We start from the raw sequence: 18,765 nt of genomic DNA on the forward strand, positions 1-18,765 counted from the left end.
AAAGGAAAACAAAATTATAAAGATAGGAAATATACAATATATGAAGGGGGGCATGTCTGCCCATCTATGTAAGTTAAAGGGGAATCCAACCCAAATGAAACCTTGTTTTTATAAGAAAAAGAAAAATCAGACAAGTTGATAGGTGAAAGTTTGAACAACATTGGACAAATAACAAGAAAGTTATGAATTTTTTAAAGTTGTAAATATTGGTAATCACTATACCCATGGAGACTTCAAATTGGCCACTTATGTGATGTCATAGTGATGTAAGGCAAGGACTACTCTTCCATGTACTCCAATACATATTATGGCTAAAATGTCATTTTTCCCCCAAAGTTTTATTTCAAATTATATTTTTCTTTCATGAGGACATTAAACAATATACTACCTGGGTTATATTTAGATTACTGCCCCAGGGGAATGGGTACTTAGGAGAAAACCACAAATCCCTGATAATAAAGTACATGGCCTATGGGAAAGTTGTCCTTGCCCCTTGTCATAATTTACTTACCCAGTTGCCAATTTGAAATCTACATGGTATTAGTGATCTCAATTTTAAAGCAGCTATATTTTTCTTATTGCTTGTCCGATTTCTTTCAAACTTTCACCATTCTGTTTAATTCATTTTTCTCCTTCCCAACACAACATTCTATGGCCAAGGCTGGATTCCCCTTTAAGATGTAATATGAATATTATTTCACAAAAATTTTCAGTTGATAATGTTCTTTACATTCTTATAAGTGTGCCAAAAATCTCAAAAAATACATATGATTTTCTTGGAAGAAACCTTGGCCATTCATTTTCAGACTGAACACACAAAAAAGGAGCCCCATGTCTGCGCACCCATTCACTTTACAAACGATTCAGGGATTTTGATGAAAACGGGCTGCATTTTGGAGGCCATCAAATGAAATGGCTGAAATTCATTATTTTCCCACCATTTTGAGTTGGATACTTTATTGAATATCTTTCTATGTGTAAAGTTTGTGGTCGGTGTGCGTATCTTCTTTTTGCTAGAATCTCGAAGATACGCATATGCACAGACAAGTGGGACTGCGCAGACTTGGGGAACCTTACCATACAGAGATTTGTTAATATATTTTTGCTTCCCATTATTTCAACACAGAGTTATACTGTTATTAAACTGGACTTCAGAATGCATGCCACTGCCTCTGGCAATCATATACGATGGGTGAATGCATAATTCTTTTTCTTGACATCAAAACATACCCTCCTCAAGTTGTCTTGCAGTATATGCCAGTGGGGCTCAACCACTTCAAACATCATGTAGTACTGAAGGTTCTGAACTAAGTGCAGCATGCGCTGACGGAGGGCAAAGGCCACTGCGTACCATCGAGACGAATAGAGAGTGAACCGCTTCGCTTCCTTGTTCAACAGCCAGATACTGAGAAAGAGAGAAATTAAAAAATGAAATCTATGAAACTAAATAAGGCAGTAACCGACATAGAAAATACAATGCTCAGAATCAATCTCCATTCTTACTTGTGCCTCTAATATGAAGTATCACTTGTTAAATTACCAAATGTCATACATTCTAACAACAATAACTGCATTTACATGCGCTTTTTCCAGAGGAAACAAAGCGCTGTTAACCATGAACACATATCTGTGCATCCACTGGAGTGCCACTCTTCGAAAAAAAGTGGCACTCGCTGATTACAGTGAGTGGCATAAAATTAGTTAAGGTTTATAATCACATAGATATCTTTTTAAGATGCTTTTGAAGAGGTCAAAAGAAGAGATACTGTATCATCTCATAATACACTGAATGAAAATTTTAGGCAACTACTTTGCTATTTCCTCATGCCAAACGGCTGATATACATCATATGACAAAAACTTTTCAAATTCAAATAAAAATTTCATTGTTATTACTTACTTGCACAGTGTTCTTTCAACATGCTTACAGTAGAAGAGATGTCGAAAGAGCATCTGATACTTGGTTAAAGCCTGGGGGAAATGTTGAAAGAAAAAAAAAATTATATTGCTGAATGTAAGAGCCATATTCATTTCATATCTTTACACTGTACTTGTTTGTTGCAGTGTATATATTTTATCTTTACCTCAATCACGATGCATTAGAGCCCAAAAGTTTTTAGCAAGATTGACTACAATAGGTTCAATTTGTGAGCATATTTGTTGCTCAATTCAATCATTGCTGTCTTGGAATATTATAGCATGGGAAAGAATATAGAAACCAGAAGAAACATACAAAATTTGACATTTTCATAATTTCAGCTCTAAGTTAAACAGGGGAGCATTTCATGACAGGGTTTGTCGGACAAAACATCCGACAAATCCATTTTTATCTGACAGTTACCATAGTAATGGTGGCTCATAGCCAATCAAAATCAAGGAAAGTTGTCAGACCTGACCTGTTTTGTTTGGCTTGTTGGACAAAAATGTTGATGAAACGCTCCCCTGGACTAGCGAATACAGGCCAATGTGACTTTGTATAGATATGTAAGATAACCATAGTCCAAGTCCCCGTTTGGCTTTCTTGTCAGATCAGACACAACAGTACTCCACTGCTAAAACGACATGGTTTACATGGTCCAAACTAATTTTTTATATAATAACATACCTTTCTGCTGAGTATGAGTGATTCTGGCCACCTCACAACATAGTCAAAAGAGAATGCTTCTAAACCAGAGATGTTAAGCTCCGTTGGGTCCATTTCATGAAGCATGGCTGAAAAGAAGATATGAGGGGGAAAAAGATGGGTTACTTGAAGAACAAGTTCAAGACAAAGTATTACACGTTTGTTAAAAGAGAGATAAGTTGAAGTGATCTTTCAAAGGTGGTTCAATCATCATAGGAACAAGCTATTTTCGCGTAGTATACAATGAAATGTAGCTTTGACCTTTGACTCCCAACATCTAATTAGGGTAACGTTACATAAACATTAGCGATTCATCGTATGCTTGTTTCTCACAAATAATTGTCCATTGTAGTCAACGCAATCGATCATAAAAAAATGTTCTACGATGGTTGCTAAACTTTGTGATACGGGCGCCAGATCATATCCACTCTGTTTTATTTAAATTGTTTTGTCAAATGGCAGCTAATTCACTGTGGGACTTCACACCGATGCAAGGTACTTCATTATCCCATAATAGCTGAGGAACTGCTGACAGAAATAACTGTTGAAGTTTCAAAGTAACAATACAAATATCAGATAAAAGCAAGTTTGATGGTTGAATAATAAAAGAACGAATTGAATTGAAAGTTACCGCCAAACACACAAGCACACAGGTAAATATATAGGAGGACTCCAAGAGAATGGCCTATCCCATGCTAATTATATTGCAGTACCTGGTAGGTGTTACATAAAGCAGTTCGTAAGATATGAATGACTTTACGCACAACTGGTAACCCTTCCTCATGCCAAGTGATATCCCTATGTAATTGAGTTATGACCTAAGAACATATTCCAGATGTACCTAACTTTATGAACAGCTTTATGAAACATCCACCTGCTTAAATTCCACAATCAATGCTTCAAAAATATTTTTCATATCATTGATTACCTGCATCAGAGAGAAAAAATAACTTGCCTACTGACTATTGTGTAATCAGTGCAATTATAAATAAGCAAATTTTCACTGAAACACATGCAACTAAACCAAATAATACCTACCCTTTTCTTGTCTGGATTCAATGGACAAGATTCTAAGCAGCTGTGTGTTGAGGTCATAAGGTAGGAGATCAACTCTATAATGAACAGAAAAAATACAGACATACATGCATATTTTCCATTCATAAAATATGATTTAATAATAAAGAAGCACAGTGTCTTTCAAAATGGAGAAAAAAATGTACATTTGCAAGGCACTAAAAAACAGTCCATTAGATAAAATGAACAAAATGTATTATGTAGTAAAAGTTGCACAGCATCTCTGTTTTGCTTTTTTCTTGATATTAACTGGCAAACAAAAAGAATACATCTGTTAGCTTCACTTGCATTACACAATTTGATATATCAAAAGTGCTGATTTACATGAGATGAATGATTTTTCAAAAAAAAGAGAAAAAAATCATTTATAATATCAATGAGAACCTTGTTATTCATTTCATTTGTGATAACCCTAACCATCTCATAACAAAGTTTCATTAATGAACAAATTCTTACTAAACTAACCTTGACCCAGTAACCCTGATGTCATACTCATCTAATTTCTGAATAACAATTACAATAATGTTTAACATAATATTGATTGAGAAATCTATCTTGAAAATTAAGAAAAAAAGCTCTTTTTACCTCAGTCACATTTACTCTACAGTGGCCGTACAGCGAGTCGAGGACAGCCGTTTCAATATCTTTTTCGTACCAGCTACATCTAGGTGGTTTGAATGAAAATGAATAAAACCGCTGGCCGCCGTAGAGCAAGTGTGACTGAGGTGTTATGACCTTGACATTGACCTACTACTAGGTATTAAAGTTACCTGAGATCATCTTTGAAAGGGTCTGAGTTAGCCTGACTGGTCCTGACAGCCAGCTCTAGAAGAGATTCTAGTCTGCTCGGTATGATATCATCAACTCTCTTCTTCATCTCCTCCTCTGTAATGTCCATCAGATGAACAAAGAAGTCTCCTTGCTCCAGGAGGAAGTACCGCTTGATTGAACTGCAAATACATAAATGTATATACAACTCAAGTTTAGGTATAGTTGCAGCAACAATGATTTCATGAGAAAGTCTTACAAATCAAGGTTAATTGTCACATATGGTAGATGAAGGTCTGGTTAATTTTCATAACTCTACGACATTGCTGACATTGCTGGAAAATAACCATACTGAAGATCACTCATACAGATCAGCACAGGTATTACCATTGCTTTGAAAAAAAAGACCTGATAGCTGGCGTGAATGCTCTGTTTGTTTTGTCAATTTCTCAGACTCTACACAATTTCTATCAGAATCACTCGCACATATATTTTATTCATACATATAACTATTTGGTGGTTGGCTCACTGCATTTTGTTCGAACTGATATTTGGATTGTTACCACAACTGGTAGATATATCTAAAAAATTTTATTGTACAAATCATGACATATATATACATGTATATATTACTTGTCATTATGAGTATTCATTTCCATCTGGGGTGATATAAATTGAAAATTGGAATAAAATACTGTTATAACTTGCGCTATATGTCACAAAGTTATACCGCCACTAAAACTCATACATTTTGGTATTCTAAGAAGTGATGTAACTGTGTTTTATGTTTGGATATGACCCCACCCCCTGCAAACAGGAAGGTGATGAAAATACACCCTTTATGGCCACAGAAATTTTCACATATTTTAGAGATCCCTCTTCTCATCTTCAAACTTCAAGGGCAGCAGACCTCATATTTTAAGGGATGTCATACAAACATAAACAGTGAATTCCATCTACCCTAAATGAAGGATAAATATCCTTTATCATTTCACACCTATTTGCTCATGATAATCAGCTTCTTGGTGCATGAATAGGTAAACATTAACTATGAAAAGTAAATCTAAACTTCATGATGCAAGATGAAAAAATATCTGATTTCAGCAATCAATTGTAAATATGTAATTAATTGCAAGACTTGTAATTGACTTTGGGACCTGCGATTGATTTTCAACACATTGCAAATTTCTTGCAACACCTTATAGGCATAATGCACAATATTCAATTGGTTTCACATACCCAAGTCTCTGGACTAATTCTCTCTCTTCCATGAGTAGCTGAAGAAGGAGCTTGCTAGCATACTGGTACGCCTTGTCTATCTGATCCACATATTGTCTCTCTTTCAGTGTATACAAGATCTCTTCAGCGTTTGGACATCTTGGATCATGCCCTGTCCAGGAAAGAAACAATGTTTGGGTCCATGAAATGATATTCATCATATTACATTCATTTATTTACACAAATTGCATAATTTGAGTCTATCAAGGCATATTTTCACATCAACAGACAATTTTTTGTTTTTTTCTTGAAGTAATAAAATTTAATGAATGAATAAAATGCTTTTGTCATTTGATTATTTGCAATCCTTTAACAAATTTCACAACAACAACAAAAATAGAAAATCCATATTTTATAGTTCGAAAGGAAAATCGGAACAGAAATACTCAAAAAATTTGTTTTTCCCAATAATGGGCAAAATGGGCCATAAACCATTGTGTAGCACAAATTGGCGTAGCTCTATCCCGTGAATTGTTAAATGCCAAACAGGGTAGCAGCCACTCCCATAGGGTTTAGCTTCTTTTGGTCTGACTGACGCGACCAGTGCTCGAACTCCCGACCTCCCGGCTGTGAGAAAACCGCTCTACGGACTGAGCCAACACAGCGGTCCTAAGCTATATAAGACTTAAAATCACACTTGCATTATCTGTGAAGCGCAATATTTAACACATCAAATCATTGGTGAGATCAAGCTCGAGAGACATGAGCTACTGCACAGCCATCAATGATACAATGCAATGAATACACACATTTCTGCTGGTGCAGAGATGCCAACCTCTTGACACAAAAAATCAGACTGAATATCCTCAAAAATCATATTTTTTAGTGAAAAATCAGATTTTCACAAAAACTCAATATGACCAGTGCAAGCCTTGAATTAAGCAGCTGCAGGCCGGGGGCTTTTTAAAAAAAAAAATTGCCCCCGGCTCGCGAGCTTTTTACAGGAACCGGGGGGCAATTTTCTGGAACAACGGGCAATTAAAAAAAAAGAATATAACTGTGAACCACACTCCAAATTTGTTTATAGTAAGCGCAGCTCCTGCAATTTTCAATTAGTACAGAATTAGTAATAGGCTTATTCAAACAACTAAGAAATTTAAATGTTTAAGTGTGTTTTGACACCCTCACTCCACATCCCCTTTACATGGGCTTATATTTACTTTTCATCTTTAATGAACCACAAACAATGAACCCCCCCAAAAAAAATCTAAATAAATGAATAAAATAAACAAATAAAAAGAGAGAATTCAGATCAAATAATAAATTTACAAAAAAAAAAATTTAAGGTTTCTTTTCATGGTTAGAATCACGGGTGTGGGTGAGTGTTTGTGTATGATTGTGACTGTGAGGTGCACTTGGATTGCATATAAATTATGTTAAAGAAATGAAGAAATTAAATCAATATCTAACTCAGTCTATTCAAATTCCAGCACATAGCCACAGCCCACAGGCTACATGTAAATTTTTAAATGTACATGTATTGTAGGTTCATGTACCTTAAGTTTTTCACAAGTTATTTGAAAACGCAGATCTTCACAGAAAATGCCTTTCATTCTGGGAGAGTCTAAATTCTGTAACAAGTGAAATGCCTCTGGCCGTCTCACCTGCATCACGCGGTTCAATATAGCAGCAGTGCTGACTTTGAATACTACTCTAACTCGCACAAGATGTTCAGTGATACATGGTTACTCTTTTGTCCACTTTTTATGAACTAGACCAATAAACTTACAGAGATATGATGGTTATTCAACAATAAACCCAGACATGGCCAAAGTTCATTGACCTTACATGACCTTTGCCCTTAATCGTGTGACCTGAAACTCGCACAGGATGTTCAGTGATACTTGATTACTCTTATGTACAAGTTTCATGAATCAGATCCATAAACTTTCAAAGTTATGATGGTAATTCAACAGATACACCCAATTCGGCCAAAGTTCATTGACCTTTAACCTTGGTCATGTGACCTGAAACGCGCACAGGATGTTCAGAGATACTTGATTACTCTAATGTCCAAGTTTAATGAACTAGACCAATAAACTTTCAAAGTTATGATGGTAATTCAACAGATACCTCCGATTCGGCCAAAGTTCATTGACCCTAAATGACCTTTGACCTTAATCATGACACCTGAAACTTGCACAAAATGTTCAGTGATGCTTGATTACTATTAAAGTATTATGTCCAAGTTTCATGAATCAGATCCATAAACTTCCAAAGTTATGATGGGAATTCAACAGATATCCCCAATTCGGCCAAAGTTCATTGACCCTAAATGACCTTTGACCTTGGTCATGTGACATGAAACTCTAATAGGATGTTCAGTAATACTTGATTAACATTATGGTCAAGTTTTATTAACTAGGTCCATATACTTTCTAAGTTATGACGTCATTTCAAAAACTTAACCTCAGGTTAAGATTTGATGTTGATGCCGCCGCCGTCGGAAAAGCGGCGCCTATAGTCTCACTCTGCTTCGCATGTGAGACAAAAATGTATTCATTAATAACTTAAATATTCATCACAATGAATAAATCATGAAGTTTTTTTACAGTTTTCAAAAATTAACGTGAAATCTAAACTCAATCTGAAACAGAAAATCGCCATCACTTAGGCCGTTACTGATAGAATTCTCACCCAGAGCTCTGGCAGAGAATAGTAGCTCAAACTGGCTAGCTAACAGCATCCAAGTACCACACTCACGTGCACGGCATCCTCCTATTTTTTTTTTAGATGGAGCCTTGTTTGATGATTTATTGTCTGATATTTACCCCTCACCAAGAAAGAAATTAAAAAGCTATAATTCACAACTATTGACTTTGGATTAATAAGGCTCCGATTTGACAAGCAAAGTCGGCGACTGTGAGGATACAAGACTCGCATATCCTGTGTTGTGAACGGGGATTTATCTCCTGTGCAATTCAAATTACTATATCACAGAATTGTGATATCCTGACTGGAAATGTGTGCATTAGAAATTGCACATGGTGAAGTTGGGAAAAACTATTACCGCTATTGGAAGCACGCGCGTACATGTATTACAGGAAAAAAAAGACGGACGTAGCTCACTTTTTATGATGTTGTTTGAAGGTTTGCATGGTGGCATGTACAATTGCTGATCACTCCTGAAGACGGACAGTCAACCTGTCCGAAACGTCGAGTCTCTCTACTACTCATCATCTCTACTCGCCGACGCAAGCCAGCATCTCCTCATCAGCTCTACTACTCAAGCTGTTCTCACTCAACATTCCTTCTGGTTTACAGTCCTTTTCAGGACTATTCTCAAGAAAGAATACTCTATTCTCAAATCTCCACTTTCTCGCCTATCCACTTCCTCTCTTCTTCTATCCACTGCTTCTATAACACTCCACATGGTGTACCGTAAACCACATCAGCAATTGTCACTTTTTATGGTACTGAAAAAAACACGCACTTGGCAATTTGAAACTGTGCTTATCGTAAATTGAAAGTTACTTGATTTTGGCTTTTCAGATATTTAAATTACATGTATGATATGGCTTCACTGCTCACTCACGGGCGGGTGCATACATACACAACACATGGGACAATGACAGAAAGTCGGGAAATCGTATTTTTGATGGCCAAAATCGTACTGTCGTATTTTACTTGTTTTATCGTACTAAATACGATAAAATCGTACTGGTTGGCATCTCTGCTGGTGGCAAATTAAACAAACATGTCACAGCCATGGCTCTGCCATAAGCAGTCCTTCAGAGAGGCTTTCCCAATCCCTAACTAATAATAACTGAAGAAGACAGCTTATCTTTAAAATGTGTAATGCACTTGTTACTCACCACACTGTCTGACAACGTTGAGGTATTTGCCAGTCCTGAGGATCTTGTCAGCAATCGTCTCCAAGAAGATTGGACTCCTTTCTCTACAGATGGTATAGCGCTGTTCCCAGTAAGCATCATTGTATTCCTGCTGGAGTTTCTCTTTCTGCAGGGCTTCATTCTCTTCAATCATGAACTTTTATGAGAGAGAGAGAGAGACAGCTAGTCAGACAGTGGGGTGCAGGATAGTGTGTGTTAGAATTGGTTTTTTTAGAGATAAACAAGCCCCACTTTATAACAAACTTCCTTTGAAAAAAAATCATACCCAATTAAATTCAAATCAGATTAATTTCCACCATAAAAATATCCATACAAAGTCAATGATATGAAATAAGACTTTGAAACAAATAAATATTGAATTAGCCTTTCTTGGAAGAAGGAATTTGAACCAACTCGATCAAAATCAAGGAATCCATGGAAGTCACCATTCGATGGCAACGATTAAGGCGACCGCACACCTTACGATTGGTCTGTTTTGGAATAAACGTATATAATTTGATGCTAATTTCATATTATCTTACTGTGTAATGTTCGAGATAATCGTCAATTCAATAACCTTCAATTCTATGACTATGCTACCATCCTTCTTAGAATAAAAGCAAATTTAATATCTAGTCGTAATGACATCATAGCAGTCGTATGATTGGCTACGATTTGAAATTAATTTGACCTTTACTCCAAAATAAAGGCTTGCAATCTTTCAAAATGGTTATATTAGTATTCTTTCAATCAATTTTAACCTAAAATGAAATGATATATTCCATTCACATTTTCAGAAAATGGGCAAAACGCGATTTGTTCCAAAATCGGATCGCGAACAGTCGTAAGGTGTGCGGTAGCCTTTAGGCACTGGGCCCAGTTCTGTGATGCTTACCTCACAATATGGATCCTTGATGATTCCCTTGTAAATCCATTTCTCTAGGATCTCAAAGTAAGGCGCACAGGCTGACTGGGTCAGGAACAGGCAAAGCTCTTGAGCTCGCATATCACTGTGCATACAAAGAAAAATTCATAACAACAATATTACACTAATTTCAGACCACTAAAACAAAACTAATGTATGGAGTTGGGGCCAGGGGCAGTGAGAGGGTATTTTGATGGGGGTTGGGGCAGTTGACCTAAAGGTAGCTTCATTTTTTTTCTTGATCATACCGGTATATAACAAGGGCTATATAGAGTCATGTGACCCCAAACCTCTTTTTTTTAATATCTTTTTTCTTGTTTCGTCTCTTTCCTTCTTTTTTCTTTGTTTCTTTCCTCCTTTTTTGGGGGGGTCAATCCTTCAAAATCAAAAGAAGGCTGTTGCCCTCTTTGTAATGCTGCTTGTTCTGAGGGCACAGCTCTTACAAACTCACTTTTTAACAGGAACTGAAAGATAAGGTACATGTATAAAGGTAATTAGCCATGAACACTTCCACTGGTGGTTATTATCTAACATAAGACTAATAAAATCTTACACACCCCAAAGGATTTACATTGCTTTTCCGAGTTCAGAGTCAAGAGTTGGCAATCTATCTCCCCTTGAAGACAAACCGACTTTAACACCTTACACTACACCTTACCCTATCATGGTAACTGTCTTCTCATGCAGCAGGCTTAGCACCGACCCTCCAGCACACGCTCCCCTATCTACCGATGATGATATGGATGCTAGTATCTCCATGGTCTGCATGCATGGTTGCATGTAGAACCAAAACCTCTGTAGGGGAAGCTGGCCTTGTTTGAACTGATGCTCCAGCTGGGCAACCAAGATGTTGTATTCCTACCAAGAATAAGGGTTAGATCACTGACTAGAGGTATTTGTTTTAAATGTAAAATAAGATGAGCTCATATCTGTGTTGACCTCAGTTTTAGCATGGATCTTTTTTTTTTTAGTTTTTGCCATAGGAAATAGAGACTGGCATGAGGAAAGAAGGACATAATTTGGTGCCATTTTTAATTCACCATTTATCAGGCCTGTGAGTGGGGTTTCAAAAAAATTGCGGAAAAATCTGAAAATTTACCTTACTATTTACTATCGCCAAGCCGCTGCATTAGTCCATCACGATTCACGGTGTTATTAGACCAAAAGCTTCAGTCTCTGTATTTTGGTTGTTCCGCTGAACTGCGTTGGCTCACTCGCCAATACATAGACTGAAGAGCTTGGAGGCCCGTACGTACAGACAACGTATTTTAGCAGTAACGTTGGATTTAACAGTGGAAACCCAATTTTCCGATCGTTTTTTGTACATAAAATGTCACATTATGTAAAAGAAATCACATCCATATTTACGAGAAAATGTTTAAAATTCAGAAATATCGTACCTTAGACCGCAGTTACCGCTAATTCCTTTGAAATAATGATCGAAACATCGTCATCTTCGATCCTTTCGTTGGTCAACGTAAGTTGCCATCTTGGATGACGTCATCATCCTTACAGACGTATTTACCAGTCGCAAAATATCGCAATTTGAGCCGCTGCTTTGCGCTTGTATGCCAACAACGGCAACGGTGCACGGTGTGATCCGCAGCAGTTACATATAAAATTCGAAACTTCGCGAAGGCAAAATACAAGGCACCTTATTCACAACACACACATTCTGCTCGCATCCATTTACCTAGACTTGTTTTCCAGCCGTTTTGGATAAAAAAAGCGGAATTTTGACTTAGAAAAACGGAAATGGAACACAGGAAAAAAGCGGAAATTGAAATCGGTCTTAAAAATGAAAATAGCGGATTTCCGCTAAATAGCGGAGATTTCACAGGCCTGATTTATTAACATATCAAGTAAAATGGTTCATAATATTGATAACCTAAATTTATTCTCATACTTTTATATGTGGTAGATATTTGTTGAAAATGAAATACCATACCATACCATGAAAACATTAATACAAGTCATGAATTCACATTTGTAATCTTTATCAATTGCATACATAATTTACCAATCTTCCACAGTAGGAAATCTTGCTTATGTCTAAAAATTTCTCTCCCGTCTTTAAATCACAGCCCATCCCAATCCCTAACCTTGACTAATGTCCTCATAGCTCCACAGAGCGCATGGTTGACAACACCAAACTCAAAGGATGACTTGTCCTCAATGAAGTGCATAACGGTGGAGTAGTTGTTACAAATGGGAAGGATTCGATTGACCAGCTCTTGAAGGGATGTGTCCAGGGAACGGTCAACTTGGAATGTGTGAGGTGTGGTGGATCTGTCTTGAGATGGCCTCACAAGGATGTATTTCCCTTCTGTGCCCTAAATAGATGGTAGAAAACAATAAAAGGCAAATGATCATGTATACCAAATGAATGCTTGCTCATCAATATGTTGGAATGATGGAAATGCACTCATCAATTCGCCGGATTCACAATACGGTGCGCCATCCATTGGTTGCAGCGGACAGGCCGAAAATCGCAATGCCTCATGGGAAAAAAGATGACATATCAGCTGAGCGCGAGTGTATAAGCATGCGCTGACCAATGCAGCTCAGCCGGTTTGCATAAAATTACGCCGTTTACCAGGGTCTAGGTGGGAGAAAAATTTGCTGTAGATTTATTTTGAGAATTTAGACCGTTTTCAGTGAATTCTTCCTCCACTTATCATACAGTTTTCATTTCTTAGCCTGCATGTGATTTCGACCTAACAGCTAGAAACTGGCCTATACACTGCCACCAGATTGACGGCGCACCGTATTGTGAATCCATCAAATTCATGTGATCACAATTTAATCCCACACATTTGTAAGGTTACATATTTCATTTGCTTCATGGCTACTTCCCAAGCTTTCCTGCAACAACAAACTGATTTCATTCTTCACAAATTCATATTTTCAACACTGAACAAAATTACAAATTTACTAAATTACTCTACCCAGAGGTCTGCCCTGGCCAAAACTGGAAGGAGGAGATGATATTGAACTTACCAATAAGACAGTGAGCAGATCATGGACTATCGTTGTCTCCTGCATGCCCAGAGGGAGGGTACCCAGAGGCACACCTGGTTCTATGGTAGTCCTAGAGACCTTGATGAAATCCCCCGTGAGGAACGGTCGCTCGTAAACCCAAGGGGACAGGACGGGGAGGTTCAGAGATGCTGAAAAGTGACAAAAAGATTTACTGAAAATTTACCTTATGTCAAATCTTTCAAGTTACAAACTTTATAAGCTAGTAAAATGATATGGTTTGATTGCCAACATTCCTTATACATTTCTAGAACTGTCTTTCAATTACAGGCTCCATGAAACCAGTCTCAGAGAGAACTAAGATGCAAATGGACCCTCCACAGGCCTGAAACACAAAGTTTACAATCAATTGCAAAACAAAACAGTTCTAAAAAGGTTGATAATGAGCATGTTGAAAATTATATGGAGGCACATACAAATTATATGCAATTAAAAGTTTTGGAATTGATAGCAACTTTAATATGAAGCCCAGATCAAGAGGGCCTGCCTTACATAAATAAAAAAAAAATCAGTATCCTCATCCAATAGGAAGGTAGTGATGTGTGGCAAAGTAAGGGTGTGATGCCTACACCCAGTATGCCACACATCAGGCAGGGCCTGTAAGTGCAGACTATTATCATAACAGCTTGCCCTATCGATTTTAAAACAAAAATCTCAAACTAGAATTTTCATGAAAGGTGATTAATACACCCATCTAATGATGTAGTCATTATTGCCATGACATACTGTCACCATCGCAATGCAGTTTCCAATGCATTAAAATATATCTACCATGTCCTCACTAATAGACCAATGTGGATCCTAAGACCCATTAGCATTGGGTGAAAACCGAGGAAATAGTTGATGATCCACAATTCTAAAATGGAGCAGCCAATTCATGTACACTGATACAGTATACCCAATACAAACATTGTTTGGCAAAACAAATAGTGAACTGATTAAAATTACTAACTGGTTTAATGCAAACAAACTAATTGTCAACTATGAAAAAACAAATTTTTTATATTTCTCAAACAAAAATACTGTTCATAATCAATTGAATATTTCCTTAATTATGAATAATGTCAATCTTACAATGACCAGAAATGTTAAATTTCTTGGAGTCACCCTTGATGATAAGATTAATTTCAGTGAGCATAGATTGGAAATATGTAGGAAAGTATCAAAAAGTATAGGCATTTTATTTAAACTCCAATCAATTCTTCCTGAAAAACATCTGATAATGCTATACAATTCTCTAATCCTTCCTTATTTACAATACTGTAATATAGCATGGGGAGGGACAGGTTCAACAAAACTTGAACCCTTGCACAAACTTCAGAAAAAGGCTTTACGAATTTGTACATCTTCTCATTTCCTTGCCCATTCTCAACCAATATTCTTTAGACTTAAAACTTTGAATATATTTGATATTCATACTTACCAAACTGCTATTCTAATGTTCAAACTAAAAAAAACAATATTACCTAGCAATATCTCTTCATTTTTTCAACAAAATAAGCATATTCACTCTTACAATATCCGACAAAGTTCAAAATTACACTATTCAAAAGGAGAAAATAATCGCTCACTGAGATTAATCCGTCATCAAGGTCCTCGGATATGGAATACTCTGAATGTGAATGTTACATCATGCAGCTATTTAAACTCTTTTAAACAAAAATGCAAATCAAGCTTGCTATCCACTTATAGTCACTAAATATGTATATATGTATTTTTTTCTCTCTCTTTGTGGCTGGTCCACTTGAAACTTTTTTTTTTTTTTTTTTTTTTTTTACAAATTTTTGAGCGACTTGTTCCAGGCGCAATTGTCTAGGCACACTTACCTCCCCCCCCCCCCCATACCTGTGTGATTGACTGTGTGGTGTGGATGTGTTTTTTTTTTTTTGTTTTAGCTTAGTTACTCTGTTTAAACTTTTTTTTTATCATCTTCTTCGTGTACACAATGTACTAAATTTTTGTTCCAGGGGGGAACATTTAACCCACAAGCTTCGCTTTTTTTGTTCCCCCTTTTTCCTCTTCTACTATATTATTGTACATGAAATGCATTTTTTTTTTCTGCTCTCTTTATGTATGTAAATATTTAATGACTAGTAATGCATTTATAATGTTATGTGTTGTAAATATGAACTTGATTTTTACTGAAATGGAAATAAAGACATTGAACTTGAACTTGTAGTTTGATAGCAAAATTGGGTCTTCAGCCCCCTATAGCAGTATCTAAATTTAAGAAATCGTTACTTTGGAAATATAAAAACCTTCATAAAAGACAGAAATCCTATTACAAACTAGCTGTTTTAAATGAAGGAAAAATGTGTGTGTGCAGTCAGTTTTATGTCTGAGGAGTGTTCTAGACCCATGGTTTTTTTTGTGTGTGCTTTTTTTTGTCTAAAACATAGAATGTCCTGCCATACAATGCTATGTAAAGTGAGGGTTTGTACATCGTATCCAAATAAAACATGATTCACCATCAAGCCTGTACTGACTTACTGTTTTTCTTGGCTTGTTTCTCTCTCATCATCTTCCTGAAGACCTCTGAAGCTTGGCTTGATGCAGCGGAGGATACCGCCAGTAGCTGGTTACGCAGCTGAAACAAACAGATGCTTTACATGAGGGTAATTCAAAGACACACACAGGGTTTAGGTTATGAAGAAACAGTAATGTATGCACAGGTCCATATTCTGAAGTTTAGTTTTACCTAAACCATGGTCTACATCTCTGTGCCAAAATTATGAGAAGCCCAAAATGTCAAAAATTAATTTATTGCATTTTTATGTTTACAGTGCTCTCTCATAAATAATTACCGGTAGTGGTAAAAACAACTTAGTTTTCATTCCCAGACAGTCAAGAATGATTTGAATGATTTGAGTGTCAAATGAGCTGATAAATAGAACTTCTACTATGAGAGATGCATGTCACAATTGGCTATCCATTATTTAAACCACTAATTTAGAACAGTTTAAATTACACCTGACTTCCGAGTGTGGGCCACTGTGTTTTTCTCCTTAAATCACAAAATTTTTTCGAATAACAAGAAAATCAAGAAATTGATATAGGATAAAGTGATATTCCATGCATACAGTAGCAAAGCGAATTCCTAATCTAATAAGTTTCTTTTTTTTACAGAGCAATTTAATTAAAAACACATCAGGTGAAATAGTGAAAGTCATTATTGCAACTTTCGTATTGAAAACGAAAATCCATAATTTATTGTTCGAAATAGACATGAAATTAAACACTCCGAAAATTTGCTTTGCCCAATTGTTCTTGGGCCCGGCAGCCACCGTGCAGCGCCAGGCTCTATCCCTTCAATTGTTGAACGCCAAACAGGGTAGCAGCAACTCCCATCTTTTAACGTCTTTTGGTCTGACGCGGCCGGGTTTGAACCCCCGACCTCCCGGTTGTGAGACGGACGCTCTACCAACTGAGCCAAAACACCGGTTCAGTGTGTGAACCGTTGTGTTCACACACCGGTTCACATACTTTAAACAATACTTGTATTAGACTTTAAACAACAAAGAATGGGCAGAACAAAGCAAACCAAATTAGGCTTACCTCTGAAACTTCTTCCTCTGACATCTTGGTACCAGGGGCCGGAAGACTGATCTTATCCATTGGCATGAGAAGTTTCTCAGAATTGTCCTTGAGCGTCGATACCACATCTTTATTTTCTGACAGCTTGGAAAGCAGATAGACCAGAGCATCTAAATCTCGTACGCTGCCGGACAAAACAGGAACATAAAGTATAGTCATGACTCATGTACTAATTTGAATAAGCCAGTTCGTAATTCCACTCTGCGCATGATCAGAAGGAACTGCGCATGATCAGAGGGAGGCCATTGGTACTAGAGTGACATGGTGGTTTAAAATTTAATGAGATAAGCACCAACTTTGATGTCTTGATTATTCATATGTCCTTTTGAATTGTGTTTTTCATTTACATCCATAAAAAACAATGCGTCCACAAGCAACTAGTACTTCACAGATTGCCAAGTACATTGTACAATATGCTATAATATGCATTCAAAGTAGAAATGCAACAAATTCAGAGTGTTCATTGGTGTGCTATTCTAGTCACCTGGGGGCCGTTTCATAAAGCTGTTCGTATTAAAGTTAAGAGCGACTTTTAGAACGACAGGTGATCCTTTCTTATGCGCTAAACCATCACCCATTTATTATACCATTTACCACAAGAAAGGATTACCAGTCGCTCTTAACTTACCAACAGCTTTATGAAACACCCGCCTGGTCTATTAAATTTCTTCATCCTGCTATGTAAGGCATGCTTACGTAGTATCTTGCTTAATATGCCAATCATAATGAAAAAAATGAAAGGTCATTTGAACAAAATTGTCCTTGAAGTAACTATGAACTGTTCTTTCAAATGATATTTGGAAATTGTGACAAGCCACAAAAAACTTCAAAACGGTGTGACATTCTTATTTCTAACCAAATTTGATGAACAGGTTTTGTTTAATTTATTACTGATTAAGCATGGCCATTTGTCTTTTATATCATTACTCCATTTGTCTGTTACTATCAATCACTTGGGTTATAAAGTGATTTAGAATTTTTAAAAACTTCTATTGGGGAAAAGGGCAGTACATTAGCAATGCCCAAGTTCCTGACAAGAAAGTAATTTCAGTTCTAGAATGCTAAATTAAAAAAAATGAGTTCTGCAAATGAATTCTTCAAGGGATTTAGCCATAGAACCTTACTTCTTTGATTTGAGTTCATCATATTTGTTGAGGAATTCTGCAGGTGACCTTGAAAACTCTGCTATCTTCCTCTTGGCAGCATGAGAGGATACCTGGGTGGTTATGTAGGGAGTGACATTCTTCAACAGGAGATCTGTGTACACTTCTGGACCTTCTTGACCTTGAGTCCTAGTCAGCCAGAAAAGAAGAGAACATGAGCTCATTTTATGAAATTATTGCCTTTGATTGGCTGATGACAATATTTTCAGAGGCAAACAATGACAAACACTTCATGAAACTTGCCCCAGATATGTTTTGGCAAATTATACAGGCCGTAATGGAAGTTTCAAGAACATTTCCTGCATATGGTTTTTTCATTGATAATTAAGTGTCCTGCATAGGTTTTTAGGAAATCCCATACATTTTTTGCAAAGAATGAAAAAATGAAAGTTACAAAATCAGGAAGCTACAATGTTCCTTGGTCTAGCCCAAAGTCTCCCTGATCCCTCACATGATCATTAACAGGAAG

General features: G+C 36.7%; 1 protein-coding gene across 1 annotated transcript in view; it reads right to left on the reverse strand.

Annotated features, from left to right (window-relative positions):
• Positions 1-18,765, reverse strand: part of LOC121407916 (gamma-tubulin complex component 2-like) — a 28,573-nt gene that overhangs the window by 6,845 nt on the left and 2,963 nt on the right. Inside the window, exons 3-16 of the mRNA XM_041599159.1 lie at positions 18,258-18,425; positions 17,095-17,257; positions 16,030-16,126; positions 13,501-13,670; positions 12,603-12,833; positions 11,159-11,358; positions 10,471-10,585; positions 9,558-9,732; positions 5,704-5,854; positions 4,467-4,646; positions 3,661-3,734; positions 2,605-2,711; positions 1,900-1,970; positions 1,231-1,405 (exon numbers count right to left, since the gene is read on the reverse strand). Coding sequence (XP_041455093.1) covers positions 1,231-1,405; positions 1,900-1,970; positions 2,605-2,711; positions 3,661-3,734; positions 4,467-4,646; positions 5,704-5,854; positions 9,558-9,732; positions 10,471-10,585; positions 11,159-11,358; positions 12,603-12,833; positions 13,501-13,670; positions 16,030-16,126; positions 17,095-17,257; positions 18,258-18,425 — 2,077 coding nt within the window. The remainder of the gene's footprint in view (positions 1-1,230; positions 1,406-1,899; positions 1,971-2,604; positions 2,712-3,660; positions 3,735-4,466; positions 4,647-5,703; positions 5,855-9,557; positions 9,733-10,470; positions 10,586-11,158; positions 11,359-12,602; positions 12,834-13,500; positions 13,671-16,029; positions 16,127-17,094; positions 17,258-18,257; positions 18,426-18,765) is intronic.

The sequence above is a fragment of the Lytechinus variegatus genome, chromosome 2, assembly GCF_018143015.1.
Source record: "Lytechinus variegatus isolate NC3 chromosome 2, Lvar_3.0, whole genome shotgun sequence".
NCBI classification, from domain to species: domain Eukaryota; kingdom Metazoa; phylum Echinodermata; class Echinoidea; order Temnopleuroida; family Toxopneustidae; genus Lytechinus; species Lytechinus variegatus.